The 14,553-nt window shown below is 44.5% G+C and overlaps 1 protein-coding gene across 4 annotated transcripts in view; it reads right to left on the minus strand.

Annotated features, from left to right (window-relative positions):
* The window catches only part of LOC139264414 (tudor domain-containing protein 7-like), a 184,458-nt gene that overhangs the window by 157,694 nt on the left and 12,211 nt on the right, over positions 1–14,553 (minus strand). For all 4 annotated transcript variants that reach the window (XM_070880846.1, XM_070880856.1, XM_070880838.1 and 1 more), the window contains one exon: positions 3,185–3,404. In XM_070880846.1, coding sequence (XP_070736947.1) covers positions 3,185–3,397 — 213 coding nt within the window. In that variant the 5' untranslated portion in view covers positions 3,398–3,404. The remainder of the gene's footprint in view (positions 1–3,184; positions 3,405–14,553) is intronic.

Here is a 14,553-nt window from a genome sequence, read left to right on the forward strand (position 1 = left end):
CAAGCAGTCTAACAATTTAGAGCCCGTAGAGGGATCGAGAGAAGTGGTTGTGAGGTAGAACTGGGTGTCATCAGCGTACATGTGGAAAGTGACTCTATGTTTTCGGATGATGTCGCCAAGGGGCAGCATGCAGATGAGAAATAGGAGGGGGCCAAGGATAGATCCTTGGGGGCAACAATGCCGGAGTGGGAAGAGAAACCGTTGCAGGCGATTCTCTGACTACGATTAGATAGACAAGAATGGATCCAGGTGAGTGCAGTCCCAACGAGCTGGATGACAGTAGAGAGGCGTTGAAGAAGGATGGAGTGGTCAACCGTGTCAAAAGCTGCAGACAAGTTAAGAAGGATGAGGAGGGATAGTTTGATTTTGTCACAAGTCACAAAGGATGTCATTTGTGACTTTGATGAGAGCCGTGTGGCAGGGGCGGAAACTTGATTGGAGGGATTCAAACATGGAGTTGCGGGAAAGATGGACACAGATTTGGGAGGCGACAACACGTTCCTTCCAGCTGAGATCACCTAATTAAGCACTCATCAGTGATGAAATTGAGACATTCCTGGTCTGTATAGCTTAGTACCAATATATTTACTTATTATTGAGGGGATTTTAAAAAAAGCTATTTCCCCTCTCCCCTTGACTTTTTCAACTCCCCTCTTCTGAAAGAGAAGACTTCTTGCTGCGGTGCAATTCCATAGTGCTGGGTGCCCTTCGGTACTTCACCCAGCAAAATACGGCCCTTGTCCAGCCCGCCAAGACATTCTATCCAGCGCACTGGATGGGACGGAAATAAATCGGGAGCTGAAGCTCGAGCTACACATTAATCTATCAACTTTCATTGCTCGTGGGTCAGAGACGGATCCGAACTGCAGTCAGGGAACACGCAGTAATACTTAATTCAATTTATCAATTCGCAAAAGCGATACCCTCCGGCCCGATTTTAAAAGAATCCGTTCCACGATTCTGGGCCCCAATGGCAGACGTCCGTACCTCGAAGGCACTGCGTACTCGAAAATGCCCCATCATTTTAGAGTCGAGTCAAGGCTATTCATCTCCATGATTTTTTTACCGATGCTGTGTCTCTTCCGTCTGGTACCCAGAGTATGACAGCAGGGGAATTCGCATCACCATCTTAGACACGGGAGTGGATCCCAGAGCACAAGGATTCCAGATAACGCAATTGTAGTTCAGGCCTTGCGAAGCCTCTAAAAAGAGAACACCTCTCGTGTCGTGTCAGAGGCTCCGCTGACTCGTGCCACATAGACTTTCAATACAACATGTAATCGATTGATCAATCATTTCATTTATTTAGTAATGGAAGATTTTACTATTTTACAATAGATTTTGTGTATTTAAGATAGTATTTAACTACTATCTGAATTTGTGTTTATGTTTATGCAATGTTCCCTCTAATTTCTTTTGGTGCACGGTCCCTTTAGATTTGCTGTGCAGCCGTGCACGTGCAGTATCTCTTCCAGTGGCAGGAGCTGGTGAGCGGCCTGTGCTGAACCTCGGAATTGGTACACAATCGCGCAGCTTAGGGGGAAACATTGGTGTGCGGCCTTCAACAGCTCATCAAAACTTGGCTACGTGGCCCTCCAGCCCAAATAATTGCCCATCTTTGCCCAAGTGCCATTATTCACGTGAACCTGCAAAGCAAATGTCTGCACTGGCAGGCTATTGTACCACAGGCACCCCGTAGCCAAGTCTATTCTGGTCCACACTGTCTATACATGTGCACTTAGTGAAGTGTTGGACAGAGATCAGGTGTGAGGACTCCTAGCCAGTTTTCCCCTCCCCAACTTAAGGTTATTGATGCCAATGTAAATTATTTACTATACCACCCTTGCTGAGACTGTTTAACGTTGCACAGACTGAGACGTTGAACCTGGAACCTTCCTACTCTATGTAGCTCATCTACCCACTGCCTTATTCAACTCAACCATTGGGATATGTTTTCAAACAATTTTTGAAGACATTTAAGGAGATTTTAATCTCCAAGGAAAACTACAAAAGTAATTTGCATTATTACATTCATTGCAATTTTGATTTGAACCTACCTCCCATCCACCCAACACTTCTAAGATGGACTAAAAAAAAAGTCAAATTAAGCACATTAAGGATCAAAATCTCCTTAAATTATGTAAAAAAGAAAAGTGGCAATTATCGGCTTGGACTGTTTTATGGAGCTTCCTTTAGGATGAGGTACATTTCTTTTCCTACAAATCCTTTTAACGCAAAGATTTTGCTTAGCTCTTGAAACAGCACAAGTTAAAAAGTTATCTGAGACCCCCATCTCCAAGAGAAACAGTATAAGCCAAACAGAAGGGCCCAGGGGCAGCATGGGCCAGCCCACACTGCGATATGTGTGCACCAAGTCAGTGCAGCAGAGCTGGTCTCCAGTCGTCTTGGTTAACCCTTGCCACTGGATCAAGACCAAGCTTTGTCAAGCCCGTGTGGTGGCTGGTGTGCAATGGCCAGCACGTTAAAAAAATCCACGCACAGGCATCTTCCACCCTTCAATATGCAGTTTGGGATCTGGAATATTAGGTCCTTCATTAAAACACTTGTGAACTCATTGAACTCATCTCTTTTTGGCGTGGAAGCAAGTCATCCTCGATTAGAGGGACTACCTAAGAAGAATTTTAAAAGGTCAATTTAAAAAAAAAACATAAATCCATCGGTTAACTCCCCCAATGGTACTATATCATAATTATCAGGAAAGCCACAGGTTCAATCCCTGGTCTGTGCTTAGTTAGTCACTCTCAGCAATTTTGTACTGAGGTCACAGCAAATGGCTTTGTAATCCTGGGATAGATGGGGTGGGCAGAAATCAGCTGAAGATCCTGCCATTCATTGACCCATAGCTATAAAAGTACATACATTATTGACATCAGATGAAGATAGGATTAGGGTCCTTTTGAGTCTGTCTCCACAATCAAATTGATTGCCAGCATACATTGTCCAATACTGTACATAACAAATGGCTACCTGAGCAACATAAAAGGTGGCTGCAAAATAGCATCATATAAGAACATGACTGGCACCTGCAGAATGGTGCCACAGCACCAATAAAAAATCTACAAGGCTGGAAACGAGGTATTTTTTGATGGGGTGGTAGGGGGAGGAGGGGAAAGAAAAGGAATAGTACCCAAAAGGAATAACGGATCTTCGAAGGATGTCTTACCTCTCCATTTTTATTAACTCCAAACTTCACAACTGAAGGAATGCTTTTCAAATAGTTCTCGAGTGTTGGAAATCCAAGCTGTTTATGAGGGATCACTTCACCTGTGAGTTGTTTGTACTCTCCCTGAAGCCTTGTGAAAGCCACACCATCTTTGCTTGACTGCAGGACTGCTCGCAGCATCTTAGCCACCAGGTCCTTCTCCGCTTCGGACATCTTTGACCTTAAGTCATAAAAGTTACAATTGTAAACATCACTTAAAACAGTTTCCAAATCAAAATAAGACTTTAGAACATAAATCTGAGGCTTATTATTTTCACATTTCTACGTACAAAATCTGCCTCACGCATACCATTTTAAAACACAGGTTATTGGAACATAAGCCACTATATTTTCCTTTTTATCAAAAAAAACTGTTTGGCAATCACCTTTAAACTTGTATGCTCATGTCCTGTGGTACTACACAAGCTACAAGAAGGATCACAACATAAATCAAACATTGGAACAGGAGTAGGCCATTAAACCGTTCGAGTCTGCTCTGCCATTCAATTAAATCATGGCTGACAATAGCATAGTGGTTAAGTTACTGGACTAGTAATCCTCAGTCAGCAAGTTCCCCGCTGGAGTGGAACTAAACTACAGAACCAGCGGGAACCTGTTCAACTTTCGCCGTCTCCAGGCCAGGTCCAATACCACCACAACCTCTGTCGTCGAGCTACAGTACGTGGAAGACACCTGCAGCTGCGCATGTACAGAGGCTGAACTCCAGGACACAGTCAACATATTTACTGAGGCGTACGAAAACATGGGCCTTACGCTAAACATCTATAAGACAAAAGTTCTCCACCAGCTTGTCCCCTCCGCACAGCACTGCACCCCAGTCATCAAGATCCGCGGTGCGGCCCTGGATACCGTGGACCACTTCCCATATCTCGGAGCAGGCATCGGTGACGAGATCCAACACTGTCTCCAGTGCACCAGTGCAACCTTCGGCCGCCTGAGGAAAAGAGTGTTTGAAGGCCAGTCCCTCAAAACTGCCACCAAGCTCATGGTCTACAGGGCTGTAGTAATACTCGCCCTCCTGTACGGCTCAGAGACATGGACCATGTACAGCAGACACCGCAAGTCACTGGAGAAATATCACCAACGATGTCTCCGCAAGATCCTACAAATCCCCTGGGAGGCCAGGCGCACCAACATTAGCATCCTCGTCCAGGCCAACATCCCCAGCATTGAAGCAAGAACCACACTTGATCAGCTCCGCTGGGTAGGCCACATAGTTCGCATGCCAGACACGAGACTCCAAAAAGCAAGTGCTCTACTCGGAACTCCTTCACGGCAAACGAGCCAAAGGTGAGCAGCGGAAACGTTACTAGGACACCCTCTGACATCTGGGAGTCCCTGGCCAAAGGCCGCCCTAAGTGGAGGAAGTGCATCCAAGAGGGCTTTGAGCACCGAGTCTCAACACCGAGAGCATGCAGAAATCAAGCACAGGCAGCGGAGTGTGCGGCAAACCAGTCCCACCCACCCCTTCCCTCAACGACTATCTGTCCCACCTGTGACAGAGTCTGCAGCTCTCATATTGGATTGTTCAGCTACCTAAGGACTCATTCTAAGAGTGGAAGCAAGTCTTCCTCGATTCTGAGGGACTGCCTATGATGATGATGATGATGATGATAAAGTTACTGGGCTAGTAATCCAGAGGCCTGGACCAATGATCCGGCGATATGAGTTCAAATCCCACCACAGCAGCTAAGGAATTAAAATTCAGTTAATTAAATAAATCTGGAATAAAAATCTAGCATCAGTAATGGTGACTATGAAACTACTGGATTGTCATTAAAAAAAAAATCTGGTTCACTAAAGTCCTTTAGGGAAGGAAAACTGCAGTCGGCCTTTTTTGTGATTCCAGACCCACGGCAATGTGATTGACTAAATGCCCTCCGAAATGGCCCAGCAAACGACTCAGTTGTATTCAAGAAGGCGGTTCACCAACACCTTCTCGAGGGCAATAAATGCTGATCTTGCTGGCGATGTCCACATCCTGTGAATGTATAATAGAAAAAAAGATCTGCACCTCAAATCCATTTCCCCACCTTTGCTTCATATTCACTGATACTCTTACCTAACAAAAATCTATCAATCTCAGTCTTGAAAATTTAAATTAATCCAGCATCCACCGTCTTTCCGGGAGAAGTATTCCACTACCCTTTATGTGGAAAAAGTGCTTCTTGAATTGACTCCGAAGTGGCCTAGTTCTAATTTTAAGATTGTGCCTCTTTGTTCTGAATTCTCTCCGCCAGAGAAAATAGTTTCTCTGTATTTACCCTACTGAATCCCTTTTATATATTTTAAACATATCAATTAGATCACCTCTTAACCCTTCTAAATGTAAATAAATACAACCCAATTTTATGCAATGTTTTCATAATTTAACCCTTTGATTCCCAGTATCATTCTCGTGAATCTTTCCTGCATCCCTTGCAAGGCCAACATATCATTCCTGAAGAGAGTCAAAGCTGAATGCAGCACTCTTAACAGGTGATCAAAGCTCTATACAACTGAAGAATAACTTCCTCCCCTTTGTATTCCAGACCGTTGAGATGAAAGAACAAAATTCCATAAGCCTTTTTGCTTATCTTTCATACCTGTGCACTAGCTTTTACTGATTTGAGTACAGCAACACCCAACTTAAGCTTAAATAAAAGAGACTATGAAGGTATGAGGACAGAGTTGGGTAAAGTGGACTGGGAAAATAGATTAAAGTGTAGGCCGGTTGATGAACAGTGATGTACATTTAAGGAGATATTTCACAACTCTCAAGAAAAATATATTCCAGTGAGGAGGAAAGGGTATGAGAGAAAAGATAGCCATCCGTGGCTAACTAAAGAAATAAGGGACGGTATCCAATTAAAAACAAAGGCATACATAGTGGCCAAAACGAATGGGAGGACAGAAGACTGGGAAGCTTTTAAAAGCCAGCAAAGGACAACGAAAAAAATGATTAAGAAAGGGAAGATAGACTATGAAAGTAAACTAGCACAAAATATAAAAAGAGATAGCAAGAGTTTCTAAAGTAAATGTTGGTCCCTTCGAGGACGAGACCAGGGAATTAGTAATGAGGAACATGGAGATGGCATAAACTCTGAACAAATATTGTGCATCAGTCTTTACGGTAGAAGACACTAACAATATTCCGACAGTGGATAGTCTAAGGGCTATGGGGAGGAGGGACTTAACACAATCACAATCACTAAGAAGGTGGTACTCAGTAAGATAACGGGACTAAAGGCAGATAAATCCCCTGGACCTGATGGCTTGCATCCTAGGGTGTTAAGAGAAGTAGCGGCAGGGATAGTGGCTGCATTAGTTGTAATTTACCAAAATTCCCTGGATTCTGGGGAGGTCCCAGCAGATTGGAAAACTGCAAATGTAACACCGCTATTTAAAAAAAGGAGACAGATGAAAAGCAGGAAACTATAGATCAGTTAGCCTAACATCTGCGATTGGGAAAATGTCCTGCTACTGCTTCTTTAATAATGAAGCAGTAGCAGGACATTTGAAAAAGCATAATTCAGTCAGGCAGAGTCAGAATGGATTTATGAAGGGGAAGTCATGTTTGACAAATTTGCTAGAGTTCTTTGAGGATGTAATGAGCAGGGTGGATAAAGGGGAACCAGTGGATGTGGTGTATTTGGACTTCCAGAAGATATTTGACAAGGTGCCACGGAAAAGGTTACTGCACAAGATAAAAGTTCACGGGGTTGGGGGTAATATATTAGCATGGATAGAGGATCGGCTAACTAACAGAAAATAGAGAGTCAGGATAAATGGTTCATTCTCTGGTTGGAAACCAGTAACTATTGGGGTGCCGCAGGGATCAGTGCTGGCACCCCAACTATTTACAATCTATATTAACGAATTGGAAGAAGGGACTGAGTGTAACATAGCCAAGTTTGCTGACGATACAAAGATGGGAGGAAAAGCAATGTGTGAGGAGGACACAAAAAATCTGCAAAAAGACAGACAGGCTAAGTGAGTGGGCAAAAATTTGGCAGATGGAGTATAATGTTGGAAAGTGTGAGGTCATGCACTTTGACAGAAAAAAATCAAAGACAAGTTATTATTTAAATGGAGAAAGATTGCAGTGTCGCAGTACAGCGGGACCTGGGGGTATTTGTGCATGAAACACAAAAGGATAGTATGCAGATACAGCAAGTGATCAGGAAGGCCAATGGTATCTTGGCCTTTATTGCAAAGGGGATGGAGTATAAAAGCAGAAAAGTCTTATTACAGCTATATAAGGTATAGGTGAGGCCACACCTGGAACAGTGTGTGCAGTTTTGGTTTCCATCTTTACGAAAGGTTATACTCTGATCAGGCAGTTCAGAGAAGGTTCACTAGGTTGATTCCGGCGATGAGGAGGTTGACTTATGAGGAAAGGTTGAGTAGGTTGGGCCTCTACTCATTGGAATTCAGAAGAATGAGGTGATCCTATCGAAACATATAAGATTATGAGGGGGCTTTACAAGGTGGATGCAGAGACGATGTTTCCACTGATGGGGAAGACTAGAACTAGAGGGCATGATCTTAGAATTAGGGGCCGCCCAGTTAAAATGGAGATGAGGAGAAATTTATTCTGAGGGTTGTAAATCTGTGGAATTCGCTGCTTCAGAGAGCTGTGGAAGCTGGGACATTGAATAAATTTAAGACAGAAATAGACAGTTTCTTAAACGATAAGGGGATAAGGGGTTATGGGGAGCAGGCGAGGAAGTGAAGCCGGGTCCATGATCAGATCAGCCATAATCTTACTGAATGGCGGAGCAGGCTCGAGGGGCCGTATGGCCTACTCCTGTTCCTATTTCTTATGTTCTAACCCTTTTTGCTCCTCCACAGTTCCTAGTCTCTTATGGTTTAGAAAATACTCAGATTTGTCATTCTCTCATCCAAAATGAATGACCTCACACTGCAGTACATGCACCCGTGTATGCTCACAGGTTTTAGAGCTGTTGGCCGGTCGAGGAGGTTGTTCAGCCCGACTGCCTGCTTCTCTTCCATGGTTACGTTCGTGCCAGGGTGTCCCTGGAGATGGAGCACTCGGTGTCCACCGGTACGCTCGCGACCTTCCGCAAGAGGTGGGCACCGGAGGGACTGGAGTGCATCATCAGCCCTGGCAACCAAATTTTAATTTGACCCTTTTAATGTCAAAAGTTTAATTTGTTGGTTTTAGTACCCCTTTAATAAGGGGGCACTTGATTTATAGTTTCACCTAAATAGTTGTAGAGCTGTTGGCAATTTCTGCAGTGTGGAGGAGTCAGTGTTCCATGTGTATATACAGTGATGAGGTTGCAGCCCCTCTTCCATTATTTGAAGGGGCTGCTCCTCAATTTCTGGTTGCACTTCAGTCCCACGCTCCTGATCTTTGGACTCCCGGTGCGAAGGGGAGCGGGCAGGTCGAAGGGCCTCCTCGTAGGACTGCTCCTGGGCGGCAATTAACCAGTCCAGGCAGCGGGCGGTCAAGGGGGTCATTCACCCCGACTGCCTGCCTCTCTTCCGCAGTTATGTTTGCGCCAGGGTGTCCCTGGAGATGGAATACACAGTACACTCGTGGCCTTCTGCGAGAGGTGGGCACCAGAGGGACTGGAGTGCATCAACACACCCGGGAACAGAATGTTAATTTAATTTCGCAAAGTTCCCAGTTAATTTGTAAATTTGAGGGTTCTCGTGCCCTTACCAAAAGGGGACACTTGATTTAAAGTTATTTTAAAACATTTGTAGAGCTGCTGACGGTCGAGGGGGTCATAAGAACATAACAAATAGGAGCAGGAGTAGGCCATTTGGTCCCTCGAGCCTACTCAGCCAGTCAATAAGATCATGGCTGATCTGATCATGGACTCAGCTCCACTTCCCTGCCCTCTCCCCATCAATCTTTACTCCCTTAGCATTCAGAAATCTCTCTATCTCTGATTTAAATATATTCAATGACCCAGGCCTCCACAGGTCTCTGGGGCAGATAATTCCATAGAATTACAACCTTGACAGAAGAAATTCCTCCTCATCTCAGTTTTAAATGGACAGCCCCTTATTCTGAGATTATGTCCCTAGTTTTAGTTTCCCATATGAGTGGAAATATCCTCTCTGCATCCACCTTGTCTAGCCCCTTCGTTATCTTATAAGTTTCAATAAGATCACCTCTCATTCTTCTGAACTCCAATGAGTATAGGCCTAACCTACTCAACCTATCTTCATAAGTCAACCCCCTCATCTCCGGAAACAACCTAGTGAACCTTCCCTGAACAGCCTCCAATGCAAGTATATCCTTCCTTAAATACGGAGACCAAAACTGCACGTAGTACTCCAGGTGTGGCCTCACCAATACCTTGTACAGTTGTAGCAGGACTTCTCCGCTTTTATATTCTATCCCCCTTGCAATAAAGGACAACATTCCATTTGCCTTCCTGATTACTTGCTGTACCTGCATACTAACATTTTGTGTTTCATGCACAAGGACCCCCAGGTCTCTCTTGCGAAATGCTGCAGTACATTTTTCTCCATCTAAATTATAATTTGCTTTTCTATTTTTTCTGCCAAACCTCACATTTTCCCACATTACACTCCATCTGTTAAATCTTTGCCCACTCACATAGCCTGTCTATATCCCCTTGTAGATTTTTTTGTGTCCTCCTCAGAATTTGCTTTCCCACCCATTTTTGTATCATCAGCATGTGCGACTTAAGAAACGTGCAGCAGAGTTTTGGATGAGTTGAAGTTTATGGAGAGTAGAGGATGGGAGGCCAGCCAGGAAAGCATTGGAATATTTGAGCCTGGAGGTAAAAAGCATGGATGACAGTTTCAGCAGCAGATGGGTTGAGACAGGGTCAGAGACCGGCGATATTAGGACCATAACCACTGCATTACCGCCCCACTTGGACAAGGGAGCGAAGGTGGGAGTCATGTCAGGGAGACCGACCAGGGTTGGGGAGAATTAAAAATTTTGCTGGGGACAAGGACATCAATGACAGAGTTGAGGGAATGATTGCGCAGACTGACAGCTGCAGAAGTATTGTGGTGAATGGAGGGACAAAGGCTAGACATTTGAGAGTTTTAAAGTGAAACTGGGGAGACTTTTTTCCAAGGCCAGTGCAAAAGGAAGTGAGGTCAGAAGTGGGCATAGGATGCGAGTAGTGAGGGAATCAAGTAAGTGACTAGAAATGGCTTGTCTGTGAGCGAGACGACAGGAGCAGAGAGGCCATGCGAGATGACATGGTTGAGGGGGTGGCCATGAAAAGGGTAGGAAAGCTGATGTGGAGGGTGAGATTAAAGGAAGATGGGAATGCAGTGAAATCAGGACAGAGGGCAAGGTGTGTTCACACGGAGATTGAAATCAGAGGATAAGTTGGCAGTCAGTGCTGAGGCTGAGGGAGGAAAGGAGTGAGCATCTCTGAGAAACTTGGGATGGGGCTGCAGCAGAGAATGAGAATGTAAGAGGAGGGAGGGGTGGAACAAGAAGAGGTGCTTGAAGGAGGAGAAAGTCCCAGAGGATTAGATTTAATGATAAGACTCGCACCACCACTGTGGCTGTTTGGATGCACAACCAGTGGAAAGTATAGCCGTGCAGGGTAGGGTGGGGGGGGCGCGCTTTAGCAAGTGGCAAGATGTCTTCACCAGTGAGACAAGTTTCCATTAAAGCCATGATGTTAATGCAATCATGTACAATAAGACCAAGGATGGAAAGAGCCTTGCTTGCAAGTGAACAGACATTCTGGAGGAAAATATAGACGGGTGATGATTGTTAATCCAGTAGAAGAGTCCAAGGATTTAGCAGTGGATGGGGTGAGCAGGACAGAAAGGAGGTTGGTGAGATTTGCCCTGGAGGCATATTTTGGGGTAGTGGCGGGGGGAAAAGAGGTGGCTGTTGCAAGGTCAATGAGAGATAAAGATGTAGCAAAAGAGGTTGCTGTTCCGAAGGACAGAACTAATAGGTGCCTTGTGGGCCCATCCAAGAATGCCAATAGAGGCACAGAGGGTAACTGTTGCCTTATCCAAGGGGGAATTCAATCTGCAATGGTGGCAGGGGAGAAGGAAGGCAAAGGAACAGTGAACGGTAGGAATAGGAGGTGCAAAGTATCCAAAAGGAGAGAAATGAAAGGCAACATGACTGGGTGGAAAGATGGGATGGAGACAGGAAAAGGGGTCAAGAAAAGAGGGGGGGAAAAAGAGATACAAGTAGTGGGCCCAGGTCCGAAGGTGCAGCCAAAATGCGCACACGAATGTGTACAGAAGGAACTCAACTTGCATAGGTAAGGCAAAGGTTGCTATGTCCTGATTGTAAACAAAAGATAGAGACACGACGAAACGAGAAAGTCCAAAGTTAAAGTCAGAGATCCTGTGGTGGGATGGGATGATGCCAACAGAGAAAGGGTGGGGTCAATTTGGAGCACAGACAAATCAATGTCCAGGTCTAGGGACTGTTGTGGACAGCGAGTCCAAATGTTTGAGAGGCAGAGTATTAGTGGGCGCACTACTGGAGGTTGTCATGGAAAACAAAGAACCAAGGAGACTTGGAGAGTCCACCATAAACCATCATTTGTTGATCCAGGGATCAAGCTGAAGAAGTGCACAACAGCTGATCCAGTCGACCAGCTGAAGACCGCGTAGCAAGGAGCTACGGGTGCAAACCCAAGGCCGAGAGCAGTAAAGCCTAGGGGTCAGTGAAAGGTACATTCACAGGATCAATGCAGATGAGGGGGCTAGTCACAGGAACAAGTTGCAAGGTGAGGAATATGCAAGATCCAGAGAAGCAGTAAGAACTTGAGGAGGTAGTCCCACCCAACCTAGGAAAGGGTGATGGAGGAGTTCTGAACGATGAGTGGAGTCAGCAGCCACAAAAAGCAAGTGGAAAGCAGTGAAGGGAATTAATGGAATAGTTTCCAGAGCAGGATTCAGCATAGAGTAAAAATTTCCCAAAAAGCAGAAAACTCAGGATGCAGGACCAGGGCAGATACGAGAATAGAGACAGTACAGCAAACTTTGCATAGAAAGTAGTTACATCGGTGGAGGTCACTTTAAGGTCCAGAAGTCAGCACAGAAATGGACATTGGTCCAGGAGAAAATGGATTCATGGTCAGGATTCACAGAGCAGTAAAGTAAAGCTGAAAAACCAGCAATGCACTGAAGTACAGTCAGAAGTTCAGTTAGGTAACAGTAGCAGGTGGGGGATGTACACTGTACACTGGAGCAAGTTACCTTAAAACTGGAAACAGCTGAGTAGCACAGCAGACTCACCACAGCAGAATCTTAGTGTACACCAGCAGAATAGAGTAATCCTGATGACAGATGAATCCAGGAGTACAGAAAGTCAAATTTAAGCAGAATTCTAGCCACGATAAAAGCACAGACAAACAAGTTTCGAGGATGAGCAATCCAAAGTGCTCTGCACAGGTAACTTTGAATTTATAGCTGGTTAACTTATACTTGAGGTTAAAATGCACCCATTATTGGGGCCAGGGGTTCTTTAGCAGTTGAGGAGAGGCGATTGGGGGGGCAAAGGGTGGCAATAGATGGCCATGCATAGGATTGCAAACAAGAGGAGCTCAATTAAAGAGCTGCTAGAACAGGAGCCATCTTAACACTGATAGGTCCCACAAACAACAATGACATAGGTGACCAGATAATCTGTTTTAGTGGTGTGGGTTGAGGGATAAATATTGGTCACGACATGGGGGGAACTACCTTGCTAGTCTTTAAATAGAGCTATAAGTACACAGGCAGACGGAGTAACATCGGTTTATGAAGGGGAAGTCATGTTTGACAAATTTGCTGGAATTCTTTGAGGATGTAACAAACAGGGTGGATAAAGGTGAACCAGTGGATTTGGTGTATTTGGACTTCCAGAAGGCATTTGACAAGGTGCCACATAAAAGGTTACTGCACAAGATAAAAGTTCACGGGGTTGGGGGTAATATTAGCATGGATAGAGGATTGGCTAACTAACGGGATAAATGGTTCATTCTCTGTTTGGCAACCAGTAACTAGTGGGGTGCCGCAGGGATCAGTGCTGGGACCCCAATTATTAACAATGTACATAAACACCAGACTTGGAAGAAGGGACTGAGTGTAACGTAGCCACATTTGCTGATGGTACAAAGATGGGAGAAAAAGCAATGTGTGAGGAGGACACAAAAAATCTGCAAAAGGAGATAGACAGGCTAAGTGAGTGGGCAAAAATTTGGCAGATGGAGTATAATGTCGGAAAGTGAGAGATCATGCACTTTGGCATAAAAAAAATCAAAGAGCAAGTTATTATTTAAATGGAGAAAGATTGTAAAATGCTGCAGTACAGCAGGACCTGGCGGTACTTGTGCATGAAACACAAAAGGATAGTATGCAGGTACAGCAAGTGATCAGGAAGGCCAATGGTATCTTGGCCTTTATTGCAAAGGGGATGGAGTATAAAAGCAGGGAAGTCTTGCTACAGCTTTATAAAGGTATTGGTGAGGCCACACCTGGAATACTGCGTGCAGTTTTGGTTTCCATATTTACGAAAGGATATATTTGCTTTAGAGGCAGTTCAGAGAAGGTTCACTAGGTTGATTCTTGGGATGAGGGGGTTGACTTATGAGGAAAGGTTGAGTAGGTTGGGCCTCTATTCATTGGAATTCAGAAGAATGAGAGGTGATCTTATTGAAACGTATAAGATTATGAGGGGGCTTGACAAAGTAGATGCAGAGAGGATGTTTCCACTGATGGGGGAGACTAGAACTAGAGGGCATGATCTTAGAATTTAAAACAGAGATGAGGAGAAATTTATTCTCTCAGAGGATTGTAAATCTATGGAATTCGCTGCCTCAGAGAGCTGTGGAAGCTGGGACATTGAATAAATTTGGCAGAAATAGACAGTTTCTTAAACGATAAGGGGATAAGGGGTTATGGGAAGCAGGCCGGGAAGTGGAGCTGAGTCCATGATCGGATCAGCCATGATCTTAGTGAATGGCAGAGCTGGTTCGAGGGGCCATATGCCTACTCCTGTTCCTATTTCTTATGTTCTAACATCTCATTAGAAAGATGAAGGCACTATAACTGGCGTGTCGGTTGAGAATCTCTGGCAACAATATGTACAGAACCCGAAACCTCAGCTTCAAACTAAACAAAATGCTGAGCTAAATACATGTGCATTTTGCTCAACTAAAAGATGTTGAGAAAAATGTTTTAAAAATGTTACTTCAAACAACCATGATGAAAACAAACCTTATAAAATTACAACACTGAACTGCAGCTAAACACTGCTGCTGTTGATAGGAGAAAGACAAAGGGAGGATTTCAGGCTAAAGCTCATACCATTTACTGAAAGCAGAGAAATCCAGTGGTCAGAA

Source organism: Pristiophorus japonicus, chromosome 1, assembly GCF_044704955.1.
Source record: "Pristiophorus japonicus isolate sPriJap1 chromosome 1, sPriJap1.hap1, whole genome shotgun sequence".
NCBI lineage: Eukaryota > Metazoa > Chordata > Chondrichthyes > Pristiophoridae > Pristiophorus > Pristiophorus japonicus.